The following is a 26,171-nucleotide window of genomic DNA, read 5'->3' on the forward strand; positions in this document are numbered from 1 at the left end:
AAAAAGTAAAAGGGAGGAGGGGGTAGATATTGAACTGCTGAAAAATTTTGCTGGAGGGGTAGAAAAGGAGGACAAGGAAATGGCAGATGAACTGAATAAGCATTTTGCATCAGTCTTCACTGTGGAAGACACTGGCAGTTTTCCAGAAGCTTAAGAGTGCCAGGGGGGCAAAAGCCAGTTAAGTTGCCATTACTAGGGAGAAGGTGCTTGGGAAACTGAAGGATCTGAAGGTAGATGAGTCATCTGGATCAGATGGTCTACAACTCAGAGTTCTGAAAGGTGTGCTCGAAGAGATTGTGGAGGCACTAGTAATGATCTTTCAAGAATTAATAGATTCTGGCATGGTTCTTGAGTACTGGAAAATTGTAAATGTCAATCCACTCATCAAGAAGGGATAAAGGTAGAAGAAAGGAAATTATAGGCCAGTAAGTCTGACCTCAGTGGTTGGGAAGGTGTTGAACTTGGTTGTAAAGGATGTGGTTTCAGGGTCCTTAGAGGTACATAGGCTGAAGTCAGCATGGTTTCCTCAAGGGAAAATCTTGCCTGACAAGTTGGTAGGAATTCTTTGAAGAAATGATAAGCAGGATAGACAAAGGAGACTCAGTGGATGTTGCTTACTTGGATTTTCAGAAGACCTTTGACAAGGTGCCACACATGAGGCTGCTTAACAAGTTAACAACCCACAGTATTACAGGAAAGATGCTGGCATGGATAGAGCATTGGCTGAATGGCAGAAAGCAAAGAGTGGGAATAAAGGGAGCTTTTTCTATTTTGAGACAGCTTCTTTTTACGTTATATGTTAGTATTCATTTCATGAGGACTAGAATATAAAAGCAAAGATGTACTGTTTAGACTTTATAAGGCACTGGTGAGGCCTCACTCGGGAATATTTTGAGTAGTTTTGGAATCCATATCTAAGAAAGGATATGCTGATATTGGAGAGGGTTCAAAGCAGGTTCACAAAAATGATTCCGGGATTGAAAGGCTTACCATATGAAGGCTCTGGGCCTGTACTCACTGGAATTCAGAAGAATGAGGGATGAAGCCCATTGAATGTTGAAAGACCTAGATAGAGTAGATGTGGAGAGGATGTTTCCTAGGTGAGGGACTAGAGGGAACAGCCTCAGAATAGAGGGATGTCCATTTAGAATGGAGATGAAGAGGAATTTCTTTAGCCAGAGAATGATGAATTTGTGGAATCATTGCCAGAGGTGGTTGTGGAGGCCAAGCCATTAAGTATATTTAAGGCAGAGGTTGATAGATTTGTGATAATTCATGTTATGAAGGGTTAAGATGAGAAGGCAGGAGATTGGAGTTGAGAGGGAAATGGATTAGCCATGATGAAATGGCAGAGCAGACTCAGTGGACCAAATAGCCTAGTTCTACTCTGTTATCTTATGGCCTTATGGAAAAGGAACCCTTAGGAGGTAGTGATCATAATATGATAAAATTCTTGCTGCAGTTTGACAGGGAGAATATAAATTCAGATGTATCAGGAGAGGGATCTACAGAGGCATGAGAGCAGAGCTGGCCAAAATTGATTGGAAAGGGCCGTTAATACCAAAAGAAGGCAACTAAAGAGAGAAAAGATGAAATATGAAGCTCAGTGTTGAGAATCAAGAAATGGATGATACAGGCTTAAGTTGAGTGTGGAGAGATTTAATAGGAACTTGAGGGCAACTTTTTGTTTTACAAAGTGCGTGTAATGAACTTGCTACAGGATGTGGTTGAGGCAGGTACATTAACAACATTGGACAGATACATGGATTAGAAAGGTTTAGAAGGATATGGGCCAAATGTGGACAATTGGAACCAGCTTGCAGGGTACCCTAGATGGTATGGACCAGTTAGAGCAAATAACCTGGCTCTAAGAGCACTGATTGCAATTCACGAGGTTGGAAGAGATACAAGTGAATCTCTGCTTTACCTGGAAGGTATGTTTAGATGTTCGAGGCAGGCACATTAGCAACATTTAAAACCTTTCAATAGGAGAGGTGCAGAGGGCTGCAGGCAGCTCTCTGGCCATGGATGCGTTAGGCTGAAGCACCCGTTTCCATGCGATTATGACTTTATGATTCTAGGTCCCTGCATGATAGTGAGGAAGGAACTGCTACACCTTCTGCAATTACAGAGGAAGGTGACAAGGATCAGGGAGGGGTGGTGGGGAGGATTGATTACACCTTGGAGTTAGAGAGAGAGCAAAAAGTGGTGATGGGATCATATTGTAGCTGTAGGAAACGGCAGAAGGTGATACGCTGGTTGTGGAAGCTGGTGAAGCAAAAGGTGAAGATTAGGGGAAATCCATGTACTTGTTCCTGTGTGGGGGGTGGTGAATGAAATGGAGAAGATGTGGGTGAGGCATTTGTCGACAACAGGAGAACAGAAGCCATGTCTTCTGAGGAAGGAGGACATCACAGAGGTCCTGCAGTAGAAGCACTCATCTTGACAGCAGATGAGGTGGAGATGGAGAAACTGAAAGAGATGACATCCTTACAAATTCTGTCTGTCTAGGTACCATATCCAATGTGGACTTTGGTGACCATGGTTTTCCATATAGATCTATCCTTCATTTTTTGGATGACTTCCATTTCCTCGATGTGTAGCCACCTGGCTATGCTTTTGATGTACATAAGCCGAGGTCTTCCTCTAGGTTTACTCCCCTCGATCTTTCCAGAGAGTATGAGTTTTTCTAGTTCATCTTTCCGCATGATGTGTCCTAGGAATCTGAGTTGTCTTCCTCTTATTGTTGGTATGAGTGATCGAACTGCTTGGGCTCTTCTGAGAACTTCTTCATTTGATGTGTGTGGTCCATGATATTTTTAACATTCTCCTGTAGAACCATAATTCAGCTGCTTCTGGTCTCTTTTCCATTGCTGGAGAAATGGTCCAGCATTCACTTCCATAAGTCAGGATAGAATAAATGTAGCACTGCAGTATTCTGTTTTTAGTGTACATGGTCATCTTTCTGTCTGTTAATATGGTCTTCATTTCTTGGAAAGCTTCTTTCGTCATTGCTATTCCGTATTTGATATCTGTGTCGACCTGCCATTACTTGTTATTAGACTGCCAAGATATTTGAATTTATTGACTTGTTTGATGTTTGTATTTCTGATCTTGATCACACATTGTGGGATGTTTGTCTTTCTGGAGATGACCATGCTTTCTGTCTTCTTGGTGTTGACTGAGAGGCCTCTGCGATTACTTTCTGCCACGACTATAGTGAGCAGTTCTTGAAGTTTTGTTTCTGAGTCAGCAATTAGTACGATGTCAACAGCACATCCGATGTTATTTATATTATGGCCTCCAATTGTGAATCCTTTGATGTCTTTGATACTTCTCAAGATATTTTCACTATACAGGTTGAATAAGTCTGGCGAAAAGACACAACCTTGCCTGACTCCTCTCATGATACTCACATACTCACTTACTTCTCCTTCTATTCTGATGGATGCTGTCAGGTCCCAGTATAAGTTTCTTAGGAAACGTATATCTTTCCCATCCATGTCAAGATCTTGAAGCACTTCCAGAAGATCTTGCTGTCTGACAGTGTCAGAAGCTTTTGTATAGTCAATGAAACATAGGTAGATGTCTTTTTGTACCTGGATGGCTCGTTCACAGATCATCTGTAGCATGAAAATTGCATTTCTGGTTCCAGTGTTGTTCTTTACTGATCTCTGGTTTTATACAGCATCTTGCTCTCATTATGATTACTCTGAGAATAATTTTTGCCACGTGGCTCATCAGATTTATTGTATGATGTAACTCACATTCCATTGCTCCCCCTTTCTTTGGAAGTGTGATGAACACTGATTTACTTAAATCATCAGGTATCCCCCCATGATCATAGATTTCATTTGCTATTTCTGTTATTTTCTCTATTCCAAAATCTTCTAAGGCTAGTATCATTTCAACAGCGATGTTGTCTGGACCAGTTGCTCTGTTATGTTTTGTTTTACTTACGGCTGCTCGAATTTCTGAGTTTAGAATGCTAGGTCCTTCAAGATTCTTCTTTATGTTCAGGTTTTCTCCTCTTTGGTCTTCAAAAAGTTCTTTCATATATTCTGTCCATCTGTTTAGGATTTTCTCTTTGTTCATAATCTTTTGCCTTGATGCATCCACTTGCTGAGCAAGGTAATTTCCCCGTTAGTTCTTTAATCTTACTGTGCATCAACTTTGTTCCAGGCTTATGGGTTTGTAGCATTTCTATCTCTGAGCATTTCTCATTTAGCCACCTGTCTTTAGCTTCTCTGCATTTTCTTTTTATTGTCTTATCAAGTTGTTTGTATTCTTTGCTGTCTCTTAGTCTGATGGTTTGTTTTTGTTGCATCAATTGTATTATATCTTCATTTATCCATTTCTTCTTACTTTTCCAGTCTTTTCGTGGGATGGTTTCTTTTGCAGCTACAACCATGGATTCCTTCAGTATGTCCCAGGAAGATTTGCCTCCTTCATCCTGCAGCAATTGAAAACGGTTTTTCACCCTGTTTTCAGATGAGGGTTGTTTTGTAGTTGTTGATAATCCAGTGGTTCCGATCTTTTTGGTTTCTGTAATTTTCTCACCTTTATTTTCATTTTGCAAATGAATGGTATGTGGTCGCTTCCACAGTCTGCTACAGGGTAGCTTTTAGATTGAGTTATCGAGTTTTTGAATCTGTTATTGATTGTTGTGTAGTCAATTTGATTTTTGTTGTTCCCATCTGGGCTTCTCCATGTCCATTTCCTTCTTGGATGTTGTTTAAACCAAGTGTTGGTGATTATCTGATTGTTTGTTTTACACCATGATATAAGCTTTTCTCCTCTTTCATTTCTTTCTCCCAATCCCTGGTCTCCAACAATATGGTCTTCTCTTCCCTCACCAACTTTTGCACTGAAGTCGCCCATGACTATGATGGCTTCTTGTGATTTGCATTCTTCTAGTGCTTTGTCTAGGGAGTGGTAGAAGGCATCAATTTCTTCCTCTGAGCTTGCCATTGTGGGTGCATATACTTGGATAACAGAGATGTTGTTTTGTTGTCCTTTTAGTTTGATTAGCATCATTCTGTCTGAGATATGCCGGTATCCTAGCAGGCTCTTGGATGTTTCTTTGTCTGAGATGATTGCAACACCCTTTTCATGTTTCTCTCCACCAGAGTATATCATCTTGTAGTCGTCTGATTGGAATACTCCAGTGCCTTTCCAGCTTATTTCACTTAGGCCTAGGATGCTGACTTCTAGCTTCTTCATCTCTAATTTTACGTTTTCTAGCTTACCAGCTTGGTGCAGGGTTCGAACATTCCAAGTGGCAACTTGCAGTCTCTTGTTCTCGCGGACAATAGTGGTATGACGATCCGGGCTCACCTGTCTGTTTACATGATATCCCGTACCGAGTGAGGTATCTGCACTATTTGGAAGTGGGCTGCCATTTACGCTGTTGTCTTTTACATTTGTGTATGTATTAAACATGGTTGTACTAGGGATAAAATACAAGAAGTAGCTTCCCCTTGCTTGCTTCTGATGCAGTGTCTTTACAAGACGGGTGACCCTGAACATTGTCCTATTAAAAGGATCTACTGCTCAGCGTCTGAGAAGCAGGAACCATCGATTGTGTTACTCGTAACTTGCCTTCTGCTTTATCCACCACCTGCATTCCGTGGCTTCACTGTAACCGAAGTAGGGAGGCTAACAGATGCTACACCTTGCCTAAGGGTGACCTGGAGGTAGCTGTGGTTAATGGTCACCTTATTACTCAAAGCAAATGGTCCACAGCCGGATGTAGTTTATCCTCATACCCAGTAGTTCCTTACAAGTTACATGGTGAAAGAGGAGTGGTCCAGGTAGTTGAGGGAGATGGGGGGTGGGTTGGAGAAATTGTTGGTGGATAGCTTATCCTGAGATGTTGACAGAGGTCCAGAAAAGGGAGAAAAGTGTCAGAAATTCTTCAGACACATAAAGTGTAAAAGAGAGATGACAGTGGATTTCGGACTGCTGGAAAATGATGCTGAGAGGTAGTAATGGGGGATATTGAAATGAAGGACGAACTGAATAAGTGTTCACTGAATAAGTCTTCACTGGCAGAATGGTGGGAGTTCCAGGTGTCAAGGGTCATGAAGTGTGTAAAGTTACCATAACTAGAGAGAAAGTTCTTGGGGAAACTGAAAGGTCTTAAGGAGGATAAATCATTTGGGTCAGAAGTTGTACACCCCAGAGTTACTTTAATCTCAAAAAAATTTAACCTTCTTAGTTTAATTTATTGAAATTATTTATTTAAACCTTAATTAAGTGATCCTACCTTTCTTCTTTGGAGGAATAAAGGAGTCTATTCCTTTATGGATCTGTTCCAAGAAAGCTGATTGATGTCTTTTGAGAAATTAGTAACTAAATACTCTCTCTCGTACTCACATTTCTTGCAATATCTTCAGGTCAGACATTTCTTACAAGAATATTTAAGTAATTTTCCATATGTACAGGATTCTGACCTGTTAGACATTATTTTAAAAATGAACCCTTTAGTGAAAGGTTTTATTGGGAAAATTTATAATTTACTGTTACAACAGTACAATTACCTTCACTTAAGATTAAGCAAGATTGGGAAAGAGAGCCTAACATGACCTTGATAACAGAGGATTGGTTGCAAAATTTGAAGCTGGTTAACTCTTCTTCGATCTGTGCCAGTCACTCTTTAATTCAATTTAAAATTGTACATCATTACTATTTGACAAAGGAGAGACTGTCTAAAATGTTTCCTAATGTTGATTGTCAGTGTGATAGATGTAAAACCGAGACAGCTATATTGACGCAAATTTTTCAGTCGTGTTCTGTATTGAAACGCTTCTGGAAATCTATTTTCTCTACAATTTCTAAAGCTTTAAAAATTAATTTACAACCTAATAAATTGACAGCTTTGTTCGGTATAATCCCTCAATTTATTCATGGTATTTCTATATCAGACCAACATGTAATTGCATTTGTCACATTATTGGCCGGAAGGGCTATTTTATTGAAATGGAAAGATGCCTCTGCTCCCACTTTGATACGATGGTTCTCTCAGCTGATGCTACGTCTCAGTTTGGAGAAAATCAGAAGTCGAACTTCTGATCCTTGATTTGACTTTGAGAAAAGGTGGGGTTCATTTGCCCGCTACTATCATCTGATTTGAGTTAATTAAGATAGTTTCCTTCTGATTCTTGTTTAAATGGATTTGAGATGGCAGATTGATGATTTTCTTTTATGGAAGCTTATATGGTGTATAGCTCTGTGGTTGTGCTCCCAATGGGTTTTTTTTGTTAGTAGGGATTTTTTTGTTTTAGTTAGTCGGGGCTCTTTTTTTTCCTAAAAAAAATTCTTAACACTTTTTCTTTCTTATTATTATTGATATATTGTTTAGCTTTGTTAAACAGTTATTTAGTAATTTGATTCTTCATTGTATATATTAACATGTTGACTTGATTACCTTAATGTATTTTTTTTGTTGATCTTTAATATTAATAAAATTGAAAAATGAAAGGTCTTAAGGTAGATGAATCATCCGGATCAGAAGTTGTTCACCCCAGAATTCTGAAAGAGGTAGCTGAAGAGATTATGGATGCACTACTATTGATCTTTCAAGAATCACTAGATTCTGGAATGGTTCCGGAAGACTAGAAAATTGCAAATGTGACTCCACTCTTCAAAAACGGAGAGAGGCAGAAGAAAGGAAATTATAGGCAAGTTAGTCTGACCTCAATGATTGGGAAGATGTTGGAGTTGATTATAAGGATTAGGTCTCAGGGTACTTGAAGGCACATGATAAAATAGGCCATAGTCAGCATGGTTTCCTCAAGGGAAAATCTTGCCTGACAAGACTATTGGCATTCTTTGAGGACTGTTATTTGTCAGGCACGGTGCCGTGCACAATCCTGATTTGATGGAGGTGGACGTGACAGCACGGAGGAACATCTGGTGAAACTTCTGAAATGCCTTCTTCGCTGCCGCTGCTACTGTGTGATCCAGAATCTCCGGAGGGGAAGGCCCCGAGTCCTCGGCTTTGCTTCTTGCTCGGCGGCCTGGGCGGGGTCGAAGTGCTCGGCAGGGGATGGTGCTCCATGCTCGGTGTCGAAGGGCTGGTCGGAGGCTCAAAGTTTTCGGATGGACTCAGAGTCCACTGTGGTCGGGTGCTTCCAGGGTGCTGCATCGGCAAGTTTGTGGCGCTGGAGGTTCATGGCAGGGAGAGTTTCTTCCTTCTGCCGTCTGCGTGAGATGATGAGGCTATCGGGACTTTGAGACTTTTTTTTACCGTGCCCATGGTCTGCTCTTTATCAAATTACGGTATTGCTTTGCACTGTTGTAACTATATGTTATAATTATGTGGTTTTGTCAGTTTTAGTCTTGGTTTGTCCTTTGTTTCTTGTGATATCGTTCTGGAGGAACATTGTATCATTTTTCATGCATGCATTTCTAAATGATAATAAATGAGGACTGAGTGTTCTTATAATCTAAAAATAAATAAATAAATAACAAGACAAGGGAGAATCAGTTGATGTTGTGTACTTGGATTTTCAGAAGGCATTTGACAAGGTGCCACACATGAGGCTGCTTAACAAGGTACAAACCCATGGTACTACAGGAAAGATTGTAGCATGGATAAAGCAGTGGCTGATTGACAAGAGGCAGACTGGCAATAAAGGGAGCCTTTTCTAGCTGCCTGTCAGTGACTACTGGTGTTCCACAGGGGTCTGGGCAGCATCCAATTCTTTTTACCTTATATGTCAATGACTGGGATGAACGAATTAATGGCTTTATTGAAAAGCTTGCAGAGGATATGAAAACAAATGGGAGGGCAGGTAGTTTTGAGAAAGTAGAGAGGCTACAGAAAGACTTTGGCAGATTAAGAGAATGGGCAACGGAATGGCAGATGGAATACATTGTCAGGAAATGTATGGTCATGCACTTTGGTGGAAGAAATCAAAGGGTTGACTATTTTCTAAATGGAGAGAAAATACAAAAAAACAGGTGCAAAGGGACTTGGGAATCCTTGTACCAGATTACCTAAAGGTTAGTTTGCAAGTTGAATCTGTGGTGAAGAAGGCAAATGGGATGTTAGCATTCCTTTCCTGAGCACTAGAATATAAAAGCAAGGATGTAATGTTGAAACTTTATAAAGCACTGGTGATGCCTCACATGGATTACTGTGAGCAAGTCTGGGCCCCTTATCTTAGAAATGATGTGCTGAAACTGGGCAAGGTTCAAAGGAGAGTCACAAAACTGTTTTCAGGATTGAATGGTTTGTCATATGAAGAGCGTTTGATAGCTCTGGGCCTGTATTCACTGGATTTCAGAAGAATGAGGCCTTATCATTGAATGGTGAAAGGCATTGATAAGAGTGGATGTGGAGAGGACGTTTCCTATGGTCAGAGAGTCTAAGACCAGAGGACAAAGAGTAGAGGGGCATCCTTTTGGAATGGAAATTACGAGAAATTTCTTTAGCTAAAGAGTTCCGAATCTGTGGATTTCTTTGCCACAGGCAGCTGTGAAGGCCAAATCTTTATATATTTAAAGGCAGAGGTTGATAGATTCTTGATTGCTCAGGGCATGAAGGGATATGGGAAGAAGGCAGGAGATCAGAGCTGAGAAGAAAATTGGATGAGCCATGATGAAATGGTTGAGCAGACTCGATGGGCCAAATAGCCTAATTCTGCTCCCATATCTTATGGTCTAAATAGTTCAAGTGAATTTGAGAGCATAGTGTAGTGAAGGTGACAAAAACTAATGAAGCTCTGCAAATGTGTAAGATGCACCAGTGTAAGAGAAAGAGTTGAGGAGCGATAGGAAAGAAGGACTAGAACAGGGAGTACTCCATGAAGCCAACAAAGAGCCAGGTCTTCATTGTTATTTTTTGCAACTTAGTAATTAATTGCCTGTTTCTATTTGATATGACTAAATATGTACATGTAACTGTTCAGTGTGTCTCTAATGGTCACAGTATATATATGTGCAATTGTTCAATGTGTCCCCAAGTTCCTTTATACCATTCTGGAAGCTTCTTGGGTGAGAGAAGTGGGGAGAGAGATGGGGAAGTGGGGAGGAGGGAGAGGGGGAGAGAGGGAGAGAAGAGGGGCGAGAGAGCGGAGACGGGGGAGAGGAGGGAGAGGGGAGAGAGGGGGAGGGGGAGATGGAGAGAGAGGGGGAGGTGGGAAAGTGGAAGGGAGAGAGAGGGGGAAGAGGGAGAGGGGGAGAGAGGGAGAGGGAGAAGTGGGAGAGAGAGAGGAGGCAAGAGAGAGGGTGCGAGAGAGAGGGGGAGAAGAGGGAGAGGGGGAGAGAGGGGGAGAAGAGGAGTGGAGAAGGGGAAGGGAGAGAGAGGAGGCAAGGGGGAGAAAGGGGCAAGAGAGAGGGGGCAAGAGGAGGGGAAGAAAGGAGGGGGAGAGAGGGGAGAGAGAGAGTGGGGAAAGGGGCAGAGGTAGTGCGGGAGAGAGGGATAGAAGGTGAGAGAAGGTGGGCAGAGAGAGTGAGGGGGAAGAGAGAGTGGGAGGAGAGAGAGAGAGGAGAGGAAAGAGGGGGAGGGGAGGGGAGATGGAGGAGAGGGGAGAGGAAGGAGATGGTCAAGGAGGGGTGAGAGGGGAAGAGGGGGAAGTGGAAAGAGAGGGGAGAGGAAAGAGGGGAGAAGGAAGGGGGGAGAGGGAAGAGGCGGAGGGGAGAGAGGGGGAGAGGGTAATGGCGAGGGGAGAGGAGGGGGAAAAGAGAAGAAAGAGGGGAGAGAGAGAGAGAGAGAGAATGAGAGAATTCAATGATCATAGATGTCAGATGGTACAGGATACACTACACATGTTCTAGGCTATGGATGACATCTTCCAAGATTTAAGGGACTCATTAATCTCTAAGAATTGATGCAGAATCAGAGCCGTGGACTGAGCAGTGGCAGTATTCCCGGTCCTGTAGGACCTTGGAGCCATGAACACCATGCAAAACTGTTCCCACCACGCAGATTAAGAGGGAGATCACTGTGCTAATGTAGAGCACATTTTGTCTGCAACAGGAAAACCTCCTCGCAATGGTAGTGGAGCCTCTTCCATACCAACACAACGCTGGACTATTTACTTACTGTCGGAGTCACAGGTGCAGTCAGGGAAGAAGGATGATTCTCTGCTGGGACAGGTCAGCTCCACGTCCTCTTCACTGTCTCTGCAGAGGAAGGTGCAGAACATCAAAGTCACCACGTGTAGTTCACCTGACCCAAGGGAGTGGCTGCTTTGTGCAAGACAAGAAATGTTGGAGCAATTCCGTAAACCAGGCTGCATCAGTGCAGGAGAATGGACAGTCAAAATTTCTGCTCAATACCTCTCACCTGAACTGACAGCAAAGAAGAGATAAATGTCATAAATTATTGAGAGGAAAGGGGTGGGGTAAGAGCTGCCAGTTGATGGGTGGATCCAGGTGAGGGGAAGGGATAGGCGGATGGGCCGTGTGGGGGTGGGTGGGAGGTGAGAGTAGAAACAGTAATGGGAGAGGGAAGTGATGGACGGAGATGGCACAGGGCTGCAGGAGGTGGAATCTGAGTGGAGAGGAAGGTGGAGCATGGAACTAAGTGAAAGAGGTGGGAAGGGCAGAGGTGATGAAGTCAGCAAGGACTGTCATGGCTGTGTTGGCAAGAAAATGCAATGAAATGATTAAAAGGATGAGACATAGGGTCAGAAGATATTCAATCATTATGGATAGAGCTAAGGAACGGCAAGGGTGAAAATATACTGACGGGAGTTTATATATAGACCCCCAAACAGTAGTAAAAATGTGGTCTATATATGACAAAGGGAGATAAAAAATGCATGTCAAGAGGGAAATGTTATGATTACATTTGGGGTTTACGAGTTTTTTTTTGTGCGGGGGGAGGTTGATGTTTTTTTTCTTTGAACAACTACCATGGTCTTCTTTGTCCTGTGGCTATCCAGAGAAGATGAATCTCAGCGTTGTATACTGCACACATACTTTGATAATAAATGAACCACTGAACTTTATTTTTTTGAACCTTTAGTCTTACGGGATTCGTTGGTTAGAGGAACAGAAAGGAAGATCCGAATAAGCGGTTTGTTGCCTCCTAGGCGCCAAGGTCAAGAACATCTCAGATTGATGTTTTCCACAGCATTCTTATATGGGAGGGTGAGCAGCCAGTGGTCATGGTCCACGTTGGTACTAGTGACATGGGTAGGATGGATGATGAGGTCTGCACTGTGAGCTCAAGGAGTTAGGTGCAAAATTAAGGGACAGGACTCCCAGTGTTGTGATCTCAAGATTGCTACCCATGCCACATGCTGGTGAGGCCAGAAATAGGAAGATCATACAGTTTAACACACGGCTAAGGAATTGCTGCAGGAGGGAGGGCTTCAGATTTTTGGATCATTGGGCTCTCTTCCAGGGAAGGTGGGACCTTACAGAAAGGATACTTTGCACCTGAAATGCCTATGGGATGACTTCTTAGAGCAGTTTGTCATTGAGCCAGTCATCCCCACTCCCCTGCCTTCTCCCTATACCCTTTGATGCCCTGACTAATCAAGAACCTATCTATCTCTATCTTAAATGCACCCAATGACTTGGCCTCCACAGCCGCTCGTGGCAACAAATTCCACAGATTTACCAGCATCGGACTAATTCAGAAGTAATTTCTCCACATCTCTGTTCTAAATGGATGGCCTTCAACCCTGAAGTCCTAGACTCCCCTACCATGGAAAATAACTTTGCTGTATCTAATCTGTTCAGGCCTTTTAACATTTGGAATGTTTCTATGAGATCCCCCCTCATTCTCCTGAAATCCAGGGAATACAGCCCAAGAGCTGCCAGAGGTTCCTCATACGGTAACCCCTTCATTCCTGGAATCATTCTCGTGAATCTTCTCTGAACCCTCTCCAATGTCAGCATATCCTTTCTAAAATAAGGAGCCCAAAACTGGACACAATACTCCAAATGTGGTGTCACGAGTGCCTTATACAGTCTCAACATCACATCCATACTCTTATATTCTATACCTTGAGAAATGAATGCCAATATTGCATCCACCTTCTTCACCACCAACTCAACCTGGAGGTTATCCTTTAGGGTATCCTGCACAAGGACTCCCAAGTCCCTTTGCATCTCTGCATTTTGAATTCTTTCCTCATCAAAATAACAGTCTGCCCGTTTATTTCCTCCACCAAAGACCATACACTTTCCAACATTGTATTTCGTTTGCCACTTCTTTGCCCATTCCCTAAACTATCTAAGTCTCTCTGCAGACTGTCTACTTCCTCAACAGTGCCCGCTCCTCCACCTATCTTTGTATCATCGGCAAATTTAGCCACAGATCCATTATCCCATAGTCTAAATCACTGACATACATCGTAAAAGGTAGTGGTCCCAACACCATCCCCTGTGGTAACAGGCAGTCAACCAGAATAGGATCTCCCCACCCCCTCCCACTTCCAAATCTCTCACTATCTCTTCTTTCAGTTAGTCCTGATGAAGGGTCTCGGCCTGAAACATCGACTGTACCTTTTCCTATAGATGCTGCCTGGCCTGCTGCGTTCACCAGCAATGTTTATGTGTTGCTAGGATCCCTTTATTCCCACTCTCTGTTTTTTGCTGATCAACCAATGCTCCACCCATGCCATAACTTCCCTGTAATTCCATGGGCTCTTGCTAAGCAGCCTCATGTGTGGCACCTTGCCAAAGACCTTCTGAAAATCCAAGTACAGCACATCTACTGCATCTCCTTTGTCTGCCCTGTTTGTAATTTCCTCAGGCAGGCTTTACCTTTCAGGAAACCATGGCCTATCTTGACATGTGCCTCCAGGTACTCCGTAATCTCATTCCTAACAATCAATTCCAACAATTTCCCAGCCACTGATGTCAGGCTAACCGGTCTATAGTTTCCTTTCTGCTGCCTCCCACCCTTCTTAAATAGCGGAGTAACATTTGCAATTTTCCAGTCATCCGGTACAATGGCAGAACTTATCAATTCTTGAAAGATCATTGTTAATGCCTCTGTCATCTCTCCAGCTACTTCCTTCAGAATCTGAGGGTGCATTCCATCGGGTCCAGGAGATTTATCCACCCTCAGACCATTAAGTTTCCTGAGCACCTTCTCAGTTGTAATTTTCACTGCACATACACTCCCTGATACTCTTGAATGTCTGGTATACTGCAGATGTCTTCCACTATGAAGACAGATGCAAAATACACATTTAGTTCCTCTGCCATTTCTGCATCTCTCATTACAATATCTCCAGCGTCATTTTCTATTGGCCTTATATCTACCCTCAACTCTCTTTTACCCTTTATATACTTAAAAAAGCTTTTAGTATCTTCTTTGATATTAGTTGCCAGCTTCCTTTCATAATTCATCTTTTCCTTCCTAATGGCCTTCTTAGTTTCCTGCTGCAAGTTGTTCCAAAGCTTCCCAATCCTCTATCTTCCCACTAGCTTTGGCTTCCTTGCATTTCCTCTCTTTTGCTGTTACTTTGGCTCTGACTTCACTTGTCAGCCACGGTAGTGTCCTTCTTCCATTTGAAAATTTCTTCTTATTTGGAATATATCTGTCTTGTACTTCCCTCATATCTCTCTTATCACCTTCAGGTCATTGCACAACACCCAGTCCAGGACAGCCGATCCTAGTGGGCTCAACAACAAGCTGTTCCAAAAAACCGTCCCTTAGATATTCTACAAATTCTCTCCCTTGAGGTCCAGTGCTGGCCTGGTTTCCCCAATCCTCTTTCATGTTAAAATCCCCAACGATTATCATGTCATTGCCCTTCTGTCACACCTTTTCTATCTCCTGCTGTAATTTGTAATCCACATCCCGGCTGTTTGGAGGCCTGTATAGAACTGCCATTAGGGTCCCTTTACCCTTGTCATTTCTTAACTCAACCCATAGAGACTCTGCACTTTCCGATCCTATTTCATTCCTTTCTAATGATCTAATATTATTTCTTATACACAGGGCCACACCACCTCCTCTGCCCACTAACCTATCTTTCCGATACACCGTATATCCTTGGACATTCAACTCCCAATGGCAGCCATCCTTTAGCCAAGTTTCAGAGATGGCCACAACGTCATACTTGCCAATCTGTAGCTGAATTTCAAGATTGTCCATTTCATTTCTTATGCTGCACACATTCAAATACAACACCTTCAGTCCAGCATTGGTTGCTTTCTGTTTTAACTGCACCATGCCTCTATTGCCCTGTAAGTCATCCCACTGGCTGCAATTATGCCTCATCTCCTGTCTGTTCTTTCTATCATCTCTGTTGCACGCTATCTTTGATTTATTTCTGTTCTCCTCTTCCTCAGCCCTATCACTCCTGATCCCATCCCCCTACCAAATTAGTTTAAACCCTCCCTAAAAGCTGTATTAAAACTGCCTGCTGAGATATTGGACCCCTTTGGGTTCAGCTGTAACCTGTCCTTTTTGGGGTCGTGCTTCACCAGAAGATGCCCCAATGATCCAGGAACTCGAAGCCCTTTATGAAAGGAGGAAGGCAGCAGAAAGAAATTATAGACCAGTTAGCCTGACCTCAGTGGTTGGGAAGATATTGGATTCAATTGTTAAGGATGTGGTTACGGAGTACTTAGTGACACAGGATGAGATAGGACAAAGTCAGCAAGGTTTCCTTCAGGACAAATAGTGCCTGAAAAACCTCTAGAAATTCCTCAAGGAGATTACAAGTAGGATTGATGAAGGAGATGCAGTAGATGTTGTATATTTCCACTTTCAGAAGGCCTTTGATAAGGTGACACACAGGAGGCTGGTTACCAAGTTAACAGCCCATGGTAATGCAAGAAAGTTTCTGGCACGGTTAGAACATTGGCTGATTGGTAGGAGGCAGTCAGTGGGAATGAAAAGATCCTTTTCTGGCTAGGCGCCTGTGACTAGTGGTGTTCCACAGGGGTCAGTGTCAGGACTGCTTCTTTTTATGGTGTATATCAATGGTTCCGATGATGGCTTTATTGCTAAGTTTGCAGATGATATGAAGATTGGTGGAGGGGCAGGTAGTGTTGAGGAAACAGGTTGGCTACAGAAGCACAGACAAATTAGGAGAATGGGCATGAAAGTGACAAATGAAATACAATTTTGGAAAATGTCATGCACCTTAGTAGTAGAAATAAATGTACAGAATATTTTCTGAACAGGGAGAAAATCTAAATATCTGAGATGCAAAAGGGACTTGGGAGTCCTTGTGCAGAACACCCTAAAGGTTATCTTGCAGGTTCAGTCAGTGGTGAGGAAGGCAAATGCAAGGTTAGCATTCATTTCAAGAGGTCGAGAATATAAGAGGAGGGATGTGATGCTGAGGCTTTTTGAGGCACTGGTGAGGCTTCACCTCGAGTATTGTGAACAGGTTTGGGTTCCTCATCTAAGAAAAGATGTGCTGGCATTGGAGAGGGTTCAGAGGAGGTTCACAAGGATGGTTCCAGAAATGAAAGGGTTATCATTTGAGGAACATTTGATAGCTCTGGGTCTGTACTCACTGAAATTTAGAAGGATGAGGGGGGATCTCATTGAAACCTTTTGAATGCTGAAAGGCCCAGACAGAGCAGAGGTGGAAAGAACGTTTCCCATGGTGGGAGAGTCTAGGACAAGAGAGCACAGCCTCAGGATAGAGGAGCGCCCATTTAAAAGAGAGATGTGGACAAAATTCTTCAGTTAGAGGGTGGTGAATTTGTGGAATTTGTTATCATAGGCAGCTGTGGAGGCCAGGTCATTGGATGTATTTAAGGCAGAGCTTGACAGGTTCTTGATTGGACATGGCATCAAAGGTTATGGGGAGAAGGCCAGGGAGTGGGGCTGAGGAGCCATGATCGAATTTTGGAGCAGACTCAATGGGCCAAATGACCTAATTCTGCTCCTATGTCTTATGGTTTTATGAGGCTCCCATACTATAAGAGAGCAGGATGGGAAAGAATGTGTCAAATATGTTCAGGAAAGTTTCCTTAATTGGGACACAGAGGTCCCAATGAGTTAGAGTGTGATACCAGATCTCCTATTAGGGAATGAAACAGGACACCTTGGAACCAAAGAACATTGGATTGAGGCCATGGTTTGAAAAAAAGAAGGTTCATAGCAAATACAGGCGAAGCAGGAGCGAATTAGGTAAATGGGGAGTATAAGAAATGCAAAAGAAAACTTAAGAATGAAATCAGGAGGGCTAAAAGGTTGCTCAGGCAGACACGGTGAAGACGAATCCTCTGGTCTTCTACAGATACATTAAGGGCAAAAGGATGGCAAGGAGCAAAACTGGTCCTCTGGAAGATCAGAAATCCAGTATGGGAGGTTCGTCAAGAAGGTTCAGTCGCTTGGCATTTAAGATAAGCTAGTAAATCTATGCACAGAGTCAAAGGAGATGGGGGAGATCTTAAATGGATTCTTTGCTTCTGTATATACTCAGGAGACAGACACAGAATCTATCGATGTGAGTCAATGCAGCCAATGATGCCATGGACCCTAGACAGATTATAGGGGTTGTACCTGTTGTCTGGAGGCAAATTAGAGTGCATAAGTCCCCAGGGCCTGACAAGTTGTTCCATCAGACCCTGTGGGAGGCTAGTGCAGAAACTGCAGGGGCTCAAGCAAAGATATTTAAAACATCCTTCGCCACGGGTGAGGTGCCTGAGGATTGGAGGGGAGCTAGTGTTGTTTCGCTTTTCAAAAAGGCTCTACAATAAGTCAGGAAATTATAGGCCAGAGAGCCTGACATCAATAGTGGGAAAGTCATTGGAAGTTATTCTAAGGGACCAGATATAGAAGTACTTGGATGAACAGGGACTAATTAGGGATAGTCAACATGGCTTTGTGCATGGGTAGTTGTGTGCAACACCTTGGGAAAGGTTTCACTGCTAACGTAATGGTCTTTTGGTGGAAGCAGTGTTTGGGTTATAGTTAGAGATTACAGGAGCTTTGGAATGTGAGCCATTCAATGAGAGGAGTCTGTTTTTGTGTTGTGTGCCTGACACCAGTGTGAGCTGGGTCCTTTTGTTTGGCGGGAGATGAAGAAAGAAGATGCTGAGGAGAACCAGTCATAGGACACAACCCAAACAACAGGAATTCTGCTGATGCTGGAAATTCAGGCAACACACATCAAAGTTGCTGGTGAATGCAGCAGGCCAGGCAGCATCTCTAGGAAGAGATGCAGTCGACGTTTCAGGCCGAGACCTTTCGTCAGGACTAACTGAAAGAAGAGTGAGTAAGAGATTTGAAAGTTGGAGGGGGAGGGGGAGATCCAAAATGATAGGAGAGACAGGAGTGGGAGGAATGGAGCCAAGAGCTGGACAGATGATTGGCAAAAGGGATACGAGAGGATCATAGGACAGGAGGTCCGGGAAGAAAGACAAGGAGATGGGGGGGGGGGAACCCAGAGGATGGGTAAGGGGTATATTCAGAGGGACAGAGGGCGAAAAAGGAGAGTGAGAGAAAGAATGTGTGTATTAAAGTAAGTAACAGATGGGGTACGAGGGGGAGGTGGGACATTAGCGGAAGTTAGAGAAGTCGATGTTCATGCCATCAGGTTGGAGGCTACCCAGACGGTATATAAGGTGTTGTTCCTCCAACCTGAGCGATACCCCATCTGTTACTTATTTTTATACATCGACTTCTCTAACTTCTGCTAATGCCCCACCTCCCCCTCATCCCATCTGTTATTTATTTTTATAACACTCAGGTTGGAGGAACAACACCTTATATTCCGTCTGGGTAGCCTCCAACCTGATGGCATGAACATTGACTTCTCTAACTTCCGCTAGGCCCCACCTCCCCCTCATACCCCATCTGTTACTTATTTCTATGCACACATTCTTTCTCTCACTCTCCTTTTTCTCCCTCTGTCCCTCTGAATATACCTCTTGCCCATCCTCTGGGTTCCCCCCCACCTTGTCTTTCTTCCCGGACCTCCTGTCCCATGATCCTCTCATATCCCTTTTGCCAATCACCTGTCCAGCTCTTGGCTCCATCCCTCCCCCTTCTGTCTTCTCCTATCATTTTGGATCTCCCCCTCCCCCTCCAACTTTCAAATCTCTTACTAACTCTTCCTTCAGTTAGTCCTGACGAAGGGTCTCGGCCTGAAACGTCGACTGTACCTCTTCCTAGGGATGCTGCCTGGCCTGCTGCGTTCACCAGCAACTTTGATGTGTGTTGATAGGATACAACCCAGTGGGGGACCTGTTTGTTCACTATAGATTGCGAGCAACGTTCAGAAGGTGGTGAATGCTTTCATGCTAACTGAGGGCGCAGTGCGTAAGTGACTTTCAAGTTCAAGCTGAGCTCCAACTTGTGCACATTTGCTTGTTTAATTAAAATGGGCCCTTTTTGTTTTGTTTTCTTTCTTTTCTTATAATTCCTTTAATCGTATGCAGTGTACTGGCTGTTACTTCTTGGCACTGAGGTGTAACAAGGTAGCAAATTACACAGCATCCACACAAGCCATCTCAATCTCATGGGTTTGGTGGGACCAGAGTGTGTATTCCCTACACTTGCGCAGCCAAGGAATCCAGGTGATTTCAATGCGGGGGCTCATCCAGGATCGCTGTCGTTGGACGCTGTGTGATTGCCCTGAGCATTGATCCAGTGGGTTGCGTTGAAGCCTGTGTTAAACTATTGTTGGGTAAAGTAATTAAGATACATGGTTATGGACGCTGCAGGGGTTGAGTGGTGGTACGAATCCACAGGGTTACCAGTAACGGATGAGTGCGGTAGACATTCATAGCCCCAATCAACTGTTAATTCAGACTTTAAGTACCGTTAAAGCATTAGGAACAGTTACAATCATGGAGTGGAGGTTTGACAAAATGGCGGGCAACGACTTGTTTTAGTTCAGACTAGCGCTGACATAACGGCAGTGAGTCTGCCTGGTACTATTGCAACCCCGAGAGAGGAGGGGGGCCGTGGACTGTCCATACTTTCTGGGTGCTGAATCGGAAGCTGAGTTTCCTATAGCTGGTGGTGGAGACTTTAAAGACAAATTGCTCTCGTTTCTGTGGAGCAAAAGGAAGGAGTTGGCTGATGTGGAGGGTCTAATGAGCCCTCCAGCGAGGTGTAAGCATTCTGAGTTGGTATCAGCCCTTACCTCCCTGGCGAATCAATGGCAAAGTCCCAGTTGTTGTAGGCTCAGGATTTTTTCAGGAACGAAGCCCACCCCTAAAGGGGAAGAGGAGTATGAGACTTGTGCAGAGCAGACCTCCCAGATGTTGGATGAGTAGCAGAGCTCTGATGACGTGAAAAGACAGCGATTGGTAGCGAGTTTGAGGGGGCCAGCTGCTGACGTAGTGAGATCCTTAAAGACACAGAACCCTTTTGCTACTTCTGCGGGCGACATGCAATTGCTAGAAAATGTTTTTGGAGCGACAGGAAGCCCAATGGAGCTTATGACGGGGTTTTGGAACATGTTTCAGGAGGAGGGGAAGAAACTTTCCACCTACATTTTTTGGCTAGAGGCACAGCTGCCTGCAGTGTGGGGGGCATTCAAACAGCTGAGGTGAATCAATTAAGAATGGACCAAGTTGCGAAAGGCACACAGCCACAGTTGCAGCCACCCCACACAAAAAAGTGACAGGGAGTCAGACCCCATGAGGGGATGGACTAAGCAGAGGGCTGCTTGTGAACAGAGTCCGCAAGAAGCAGAGCGACCGGTATTGTCTGTTATAACTATGGTGAAGAGAGGCACTTCAGGCAGGAGTGTGAAGGGCAGGACAACCCTCAGAGAGTGAACCCCTGGGTACCTAAACAGAGAGACCCAGTGAAGGAATGGCCAGGTGTCTTGGGGGGAACACCTTCCCAGCAATATATCAAGGAACACCCGAAAGCAATTCCTGAAGATTAGTGGGGCCAAACTGCAGTGTATCGCTACGGATTGAGGATATTGATGAGAGACCCATACTTGACATGGCTCTCACGTTATTCTTCTCTACCGTTTGTTTTACAACCAGTATTTGACGTATTTACCACTGACACCACTCAGTGCGCTAGAGATCTGCGGTCTTAGTACGGATGACTATCTGTATGATGCTACTTTTTTCATCGAACCTGGAGTTTTCAAAGGCAGATGTGGGAATACCTGAGGTCCTTGGTACATTAGTGTTGGGTTGTCTGAACGCGGTTGAGAAGGGTGAAGCTTCGCTTCTTGTGGGGACAAATACTCCTATTGTGAGGAGGCTAGTGGGAGCCTGTAAGGAGAAAGTTGGAAAGCACTTTCTGAAAACATTGTCCATTCCTCAAGCTGCTTTTGAGGAAGTGCATGGCCGCACCAGACTCGATGATGAGCATAAACGAGGAACTGTGTGGTAAACTCACAGACGTGCTACGCCCTGGGGAAGTAGCAAGAGTGACAGGAAAACCCAGATTTCCCAGAATGCCTGATGCCGAGGCCCTCTTGGTGGACGCTCCGGAAGACCACGAAAAGGAGTCCTGCTTACCTGCTGGGGTACTGGTGAGGCCCAGACTGTAGAAGCCCTCAATTTTACAGGTGAAGAGGATGACAGTGATTGTCAGGAACACTTCAGAGATGGAGATCACCCTCAGGCAGGGAATGCTGATGGTGCACCTCCTTCCGGTGACGGTAATGTCTAGTGCTCCTGTGAGACAAGCCGGGGCGAAACTCTCTCCGATAAAAGGGAAGTTGACTACTGAGTCATTCAACATTGGGGACTCCCTGGTACCTGGAGGTTGGAAGAGGAGGTTGATGGAGAAAACGTTGAAGCTGGAAGATGTTTTTCCTACTGGCGAGTTCGATACGGGTTGTTCCACGAGGACTCGCCACATAATTCGGGTGACGGAGGACACCCCCTTCAGAGAAAGGTGATGGCGACTGGCACCTGCAGAGGTGGAAGACGCTCAGCAGCATTTGTGGAAACTGAAGGAAACTGGGATTGTCACTGAGTCAAGAAGCCCTTACACGTCTCCAAAAGTGAGAAGATATGGATGTGTGCGGGCTATTGGACTTTGAAAAGGCATACTGTCACCGACCAGTATATGGTCCCGAGAATCGAGGATGCACTGGCCTGTCTGAGTGGTGTGAAGTGGTTCAGTGTGCTGGACTTGAGGAGTGGATATTACCAGATCCCCATGAGTGAGGCTGACAAAGAGAAGACGGCCTTTATATGTCCACTGGGACTCTTCCAGTTTGAAGGGATGCCCCAAGGCATTATCAGGAGCCCTGGCGACCTTTCAGCATATCATGGAGAAAACGGTAGGGGATATGAACTTGCTTGAGGTGTTGCTGTACCTGGATGATCTCACAGTGTTTGGGTCCAACTTGGAGGAACATGAAGCGAAGCTACTGAAGGTGCTGGGCCACCTAAAAGCTGAAGGGTTCAAACTTTCCCTGAACAAGTGCCAGTTCTGCAAGAAGTCTGTCAACTATGTTGGGCACATAGTCTTACGGGTGGAGCTCCAATTCCCTCTAAGGAAAGGCAAGGGCAGAATTGAACGTTAGATCATTTGGGAACTTCTGATGGTACCATTCCACAGGCTTACAGCAACCTGACTGCTCTGAAGACAAAGCAGTTGCTGGAATTGAGTCCTGGGGAAGTGGCATAGGCATCATTTGGCCAGTGGAGAAGTATTTCATTTATTATGGCCTCCCCAGGCAGACAGGAACGAGCCCATGGAGTGTCTGATGATGGGGTAAGGAGGTCCCAAAGAGTAAGGAGACCCCCAGACAAACTGGCTTATGTCGCACCTGGGGAACAGAGTGTGGCACCTATCCCCTTGGTCACTGCCATTTACATATGGGTTGGACTTTGTGCTTTGTATGAAGGAGTGAGAAATTATCTCAACATCATGAGGATATGACTAATTTTGGTGGGGGGAGAGTGTAACACCCTGGGAAAAGTTTCACTGCTAACATTATGGCCTTTCTGTAGAAGCAGTGTTTGGGTTATAGTTAGAGATTACAGGTGCTTTGGAATGTCAACCAATCAATGAGGGGAGTGTGTTTTTGTGTTGTGTGCCTGACAACTGGGTCCTTTTGTTCGGCAGGAGATGAAGAAAGAAGATGCTGGGGAGAACCGATCGTAGGGTGCAAACTGATGAGAGACTCGTTTGTTCGAGATGGATTGTGAGCAACGTTTGGAAGATGATGAGTGCTCTCATGCAGACCGAGGGCTTAGTGCGTGAGTGACAGAGAAGTTCAAGATGAGCTCCAACTTGACATTTATATATTAATGGGCCCTTTTTGGGTTTTTTTCTTTCTTTTCTTTACTAACCCTTCAGCTAAGTAAGATTCATTAACATAATTCCTTTAATCATATGCAGTGTGCTGTTATTTCTTGTCGCTGAGTTGTAACAGGGTAGCAAATTACACAGCATCCACACAAACTGGGGTTCAGGGTGGGAGAGCTATCTCAATCTCAGGGGTTTGGTGGGACCAGAGTGTGTATTCCCTAGACTTACGTAGCCAAGGAAACTGGGTGGTTTCACGTGTCTAACCAATCTTTTACTGTTTTTCAAGGAAGTTACTAGAAAAGTGTATGAAGGCAAGGCAGTGGATGTTATCTACATGGACCTTAGCAAGGCCTTTGACAGGGTCTCACATGGGAGGTTGGTTAAGAAGGTTCAATCACTTGGAATTCAAGATAAAGTAGTAAATTGGATTAGACACTGGCTTCATGGAAGAAGCTAAGGATTGGTTACAGCTGGTTGCCACTCTGACCGGAGGCCTGTGACAAGTGGTGTGCTATGGGAATCAGTACTGGGTCTGCTATCTAAGAATAATCCAGGAATTTTTTTCTCCCATGATGGAGGTGTTCAAGGCTCACATCCCAAAGATATGCAGGCTCACTGTAAACGTGCCTCATATTAGTGAGTAGTAAAACCTGGAGTGTGTGGGATTAGGTTGAAGGTGAGAGGTAGGCATTTGATTATATTTTGGAACATGCTAATTAAGGAGGGGGAGAGGTAAGGACATTCTCAATATTTGAGAAGCATATAGGCAAACATTTGAATCCCAAGGCAAGGGAGGTTAATGTAGTGAATGGGTTTAGTGTGAACAGATACAAGGAGGTGTGGGCAGAGGGATCTGGTTTTGTGCAATCTGGCTATCTGTGAGCTGGAATGGCAGGTGAATACAAAATCTTGTGCACAGGATATGGTTGTTGTGTGATCCTGAGATCAAAGTGATCTTAAGTTGTTTCAAATTTAAATTCATGAGTGAAACTTATTGTCTCCAGAGGGATGCCATAGGAGCTTCTGTGATGTTCATGTGATAAACTAACGCATTTGCTAAAATGTTCCAAGTCTTTTAAAACTTTGCATCAAGAATAGCTCTGAACATTGTTCATACAGGAGAGTTTGCAAGTCTTTATGTAATGTAATTTATTGGTGAATTATCAGTCAGTGAACTATTAGGTAGTTAAAATGCAATGGTTTTGAAGCTCTGTCCTCCAAAGAGAGATTACAGAGGTATAGCCAGGTACAGTGCAGAAACAGGATCTTTGGCCCACTTGAGGCTGTGCTGACCCATTCACAGACCCCCAACTTCTATTTTCCCTGCATTCTCATCAATAACCCGCCCCACCAGATTCTATCACTCACCCACATAAAGTACAATTTATAGTGGTCATTTAATCTCCTGACGTGTACACTGTTGGGATGTGGCAGGAAGCTTGGGTGGTCATGGAATGAAAGTACAAACTCGACACAGTGGTCAGGACTGAACCTAGGCAGCCGCTCTCCCAGCTGCTCCACTGTGCTGCCTGAACATGCACGGCCCATAAGAACAGACAGGTCAGATACTAGGTACCTTTAACAAGGAACTCCTTTCCCAATACCTTCCTATCTTCTTCAAGTGCAAGGGAACACTCTTCACTGGACTGGGGAGGTGCAGCTCCATAACTGAAGCTCAGTCCCAACCTGCTCAATCATCACTCTGTCCACCGATCTCCTTGGCTCCACTCACCAGGCCACTCTAACAGGTAGAGCTGTTAACAGTGAAGGATAGAAAACACCTCCAACAACAAATCAGGTGCATTAGGACACCACCATCTTCAGGTTACCATCAATCGCACACCATGTTGACTGGTTAGAGGCAGGGGAATGTAAACAATAGACCAGCTTCAGTGGCTCAATTGTCCTCCCACCTGACTATTCTGTGACCATCTGCAGGTTCACTAGGCAAGCCACCTGCAAACTTTGACACTGCCTGGCCACAAACACAAGACCTACACTTCATAGCAACTCCATGCTGATCAGTTCCTGACACACTGGGTGCTCCATGGAAACTGGGTGGAAGCCATTGGCTGGGATTGCTGCAATTAGTTCCACATTAGTAGTTATTCTGATGCTCCTATTCTACAGATCATGAGTAAGTGAACAATATTAGATAATGCATTTTAGGCAATAGATACAACAGTCAATGGCAGATCACTGGCTGGCATTAAGCCAATGGGGCAATGTTGGGCAATATTTATCTGACTGCCAAGGCTGATGTGAAGTGAGCTGTTGACATGCCAACCAACCGTAATCATCTCCAACGGACCCAAACACCACTCCCCGGTATCTGCACCCTCGCTGCCTCCATTTTGTGCGACTTGATTTACAGAATCAAATATTTCTACTTGATGCTTTGGCATGCAGCAGAAGCACCCTGTCAGAGGCGAAGTCTCCCTTACCCTGGCTCCATGCAGTCCTGAATGTCTGCAACCCACGAGTGTTTCTGCAGGGAGTCAATAGTCTCCAGGATGTACTCCACACCATTCTCCACCTGTTGCACAACAAGTCACCACAAGTCACCACAAGTCACCACAAGTGCCAGAAGAGTAAAGGGTGGATGATGGCATACTTTTATTTAAGGACTTCAAAGAAAGAACAATAGAACAATACATCCAAAATTTATGATAAATAATTTACCGGAGGGGAATCTAATGGATAAGATTTGAAAAGAGAGGGGCTGATAAGAGATAGTCAGTATGGCGTTGTGCATGGGAATTTGATCTTTTTTTAAGAAATAACCAAGGGCAGGGCAGTAGACATGATTGCTGTGGACTTCAATAAGACCTTTGATTATATCTACATGAAACACTGCTATGAACACTAGACTGCACAGGATCTGGGGAGAGCTGGCTATTTGGATGCACAATTGGCTTGATGGTAGAAAGCAGAGGGCAACAGTGGAAGGTTGTTTTTCTGGCTAAAGGCCTGCAATCAGTGGTGTGCCCGGGGGTCTATGCTGGAGCCATTATTGCTAATCAATTATGTCAATGATTTT

General features: G+C 44.2%; 1 protein-coding gene across 10 annotated transcripts in view; it reads right to left on the reverse strand.

The window, feature by feature from the left end:
* Positions 1-26,171, reverse strand: part of LOC140187550 (SH2B adapter protein 2) — a 176,108-nt gene that overhangs the window by 59,827 nt on the left and 90,110 nt on the right. For all 10 annotated transcript variants that reach the window (XM_072242945.1, XM_072242947.1, XM_072242941.1 and 7 more), the window contains exons 5-6: positions 25,576-25,667; positions 11,054-11,133 (exon numbers count right to left, since the gene is read on the reverse strand). In XM_072242945.1, the coding sequence (XP_072099046.1) occupies positions 11,054-11,133; positions 25,576-25,667 (172 nt within the window). The remainder of the gene's footprint in view (positions 1-11,053; positions 11,134-25,575; positions 25,668-26,171) is intronic.

The sequence above is a fragment of the Mobula birostris genome, chromosome 25, assembly GCF_030028105.1.
Source record: "Mobula birostris isolate sMobBir1 chromosome 25, sMobBir1.hap1, whole genome shotgun sequence".
NCBI lineage: Eukaryota > Metazoa > Chordata > Chondrichthyes > Myliobatiformes > Myliobatidae > Mobula > Mobula birostris.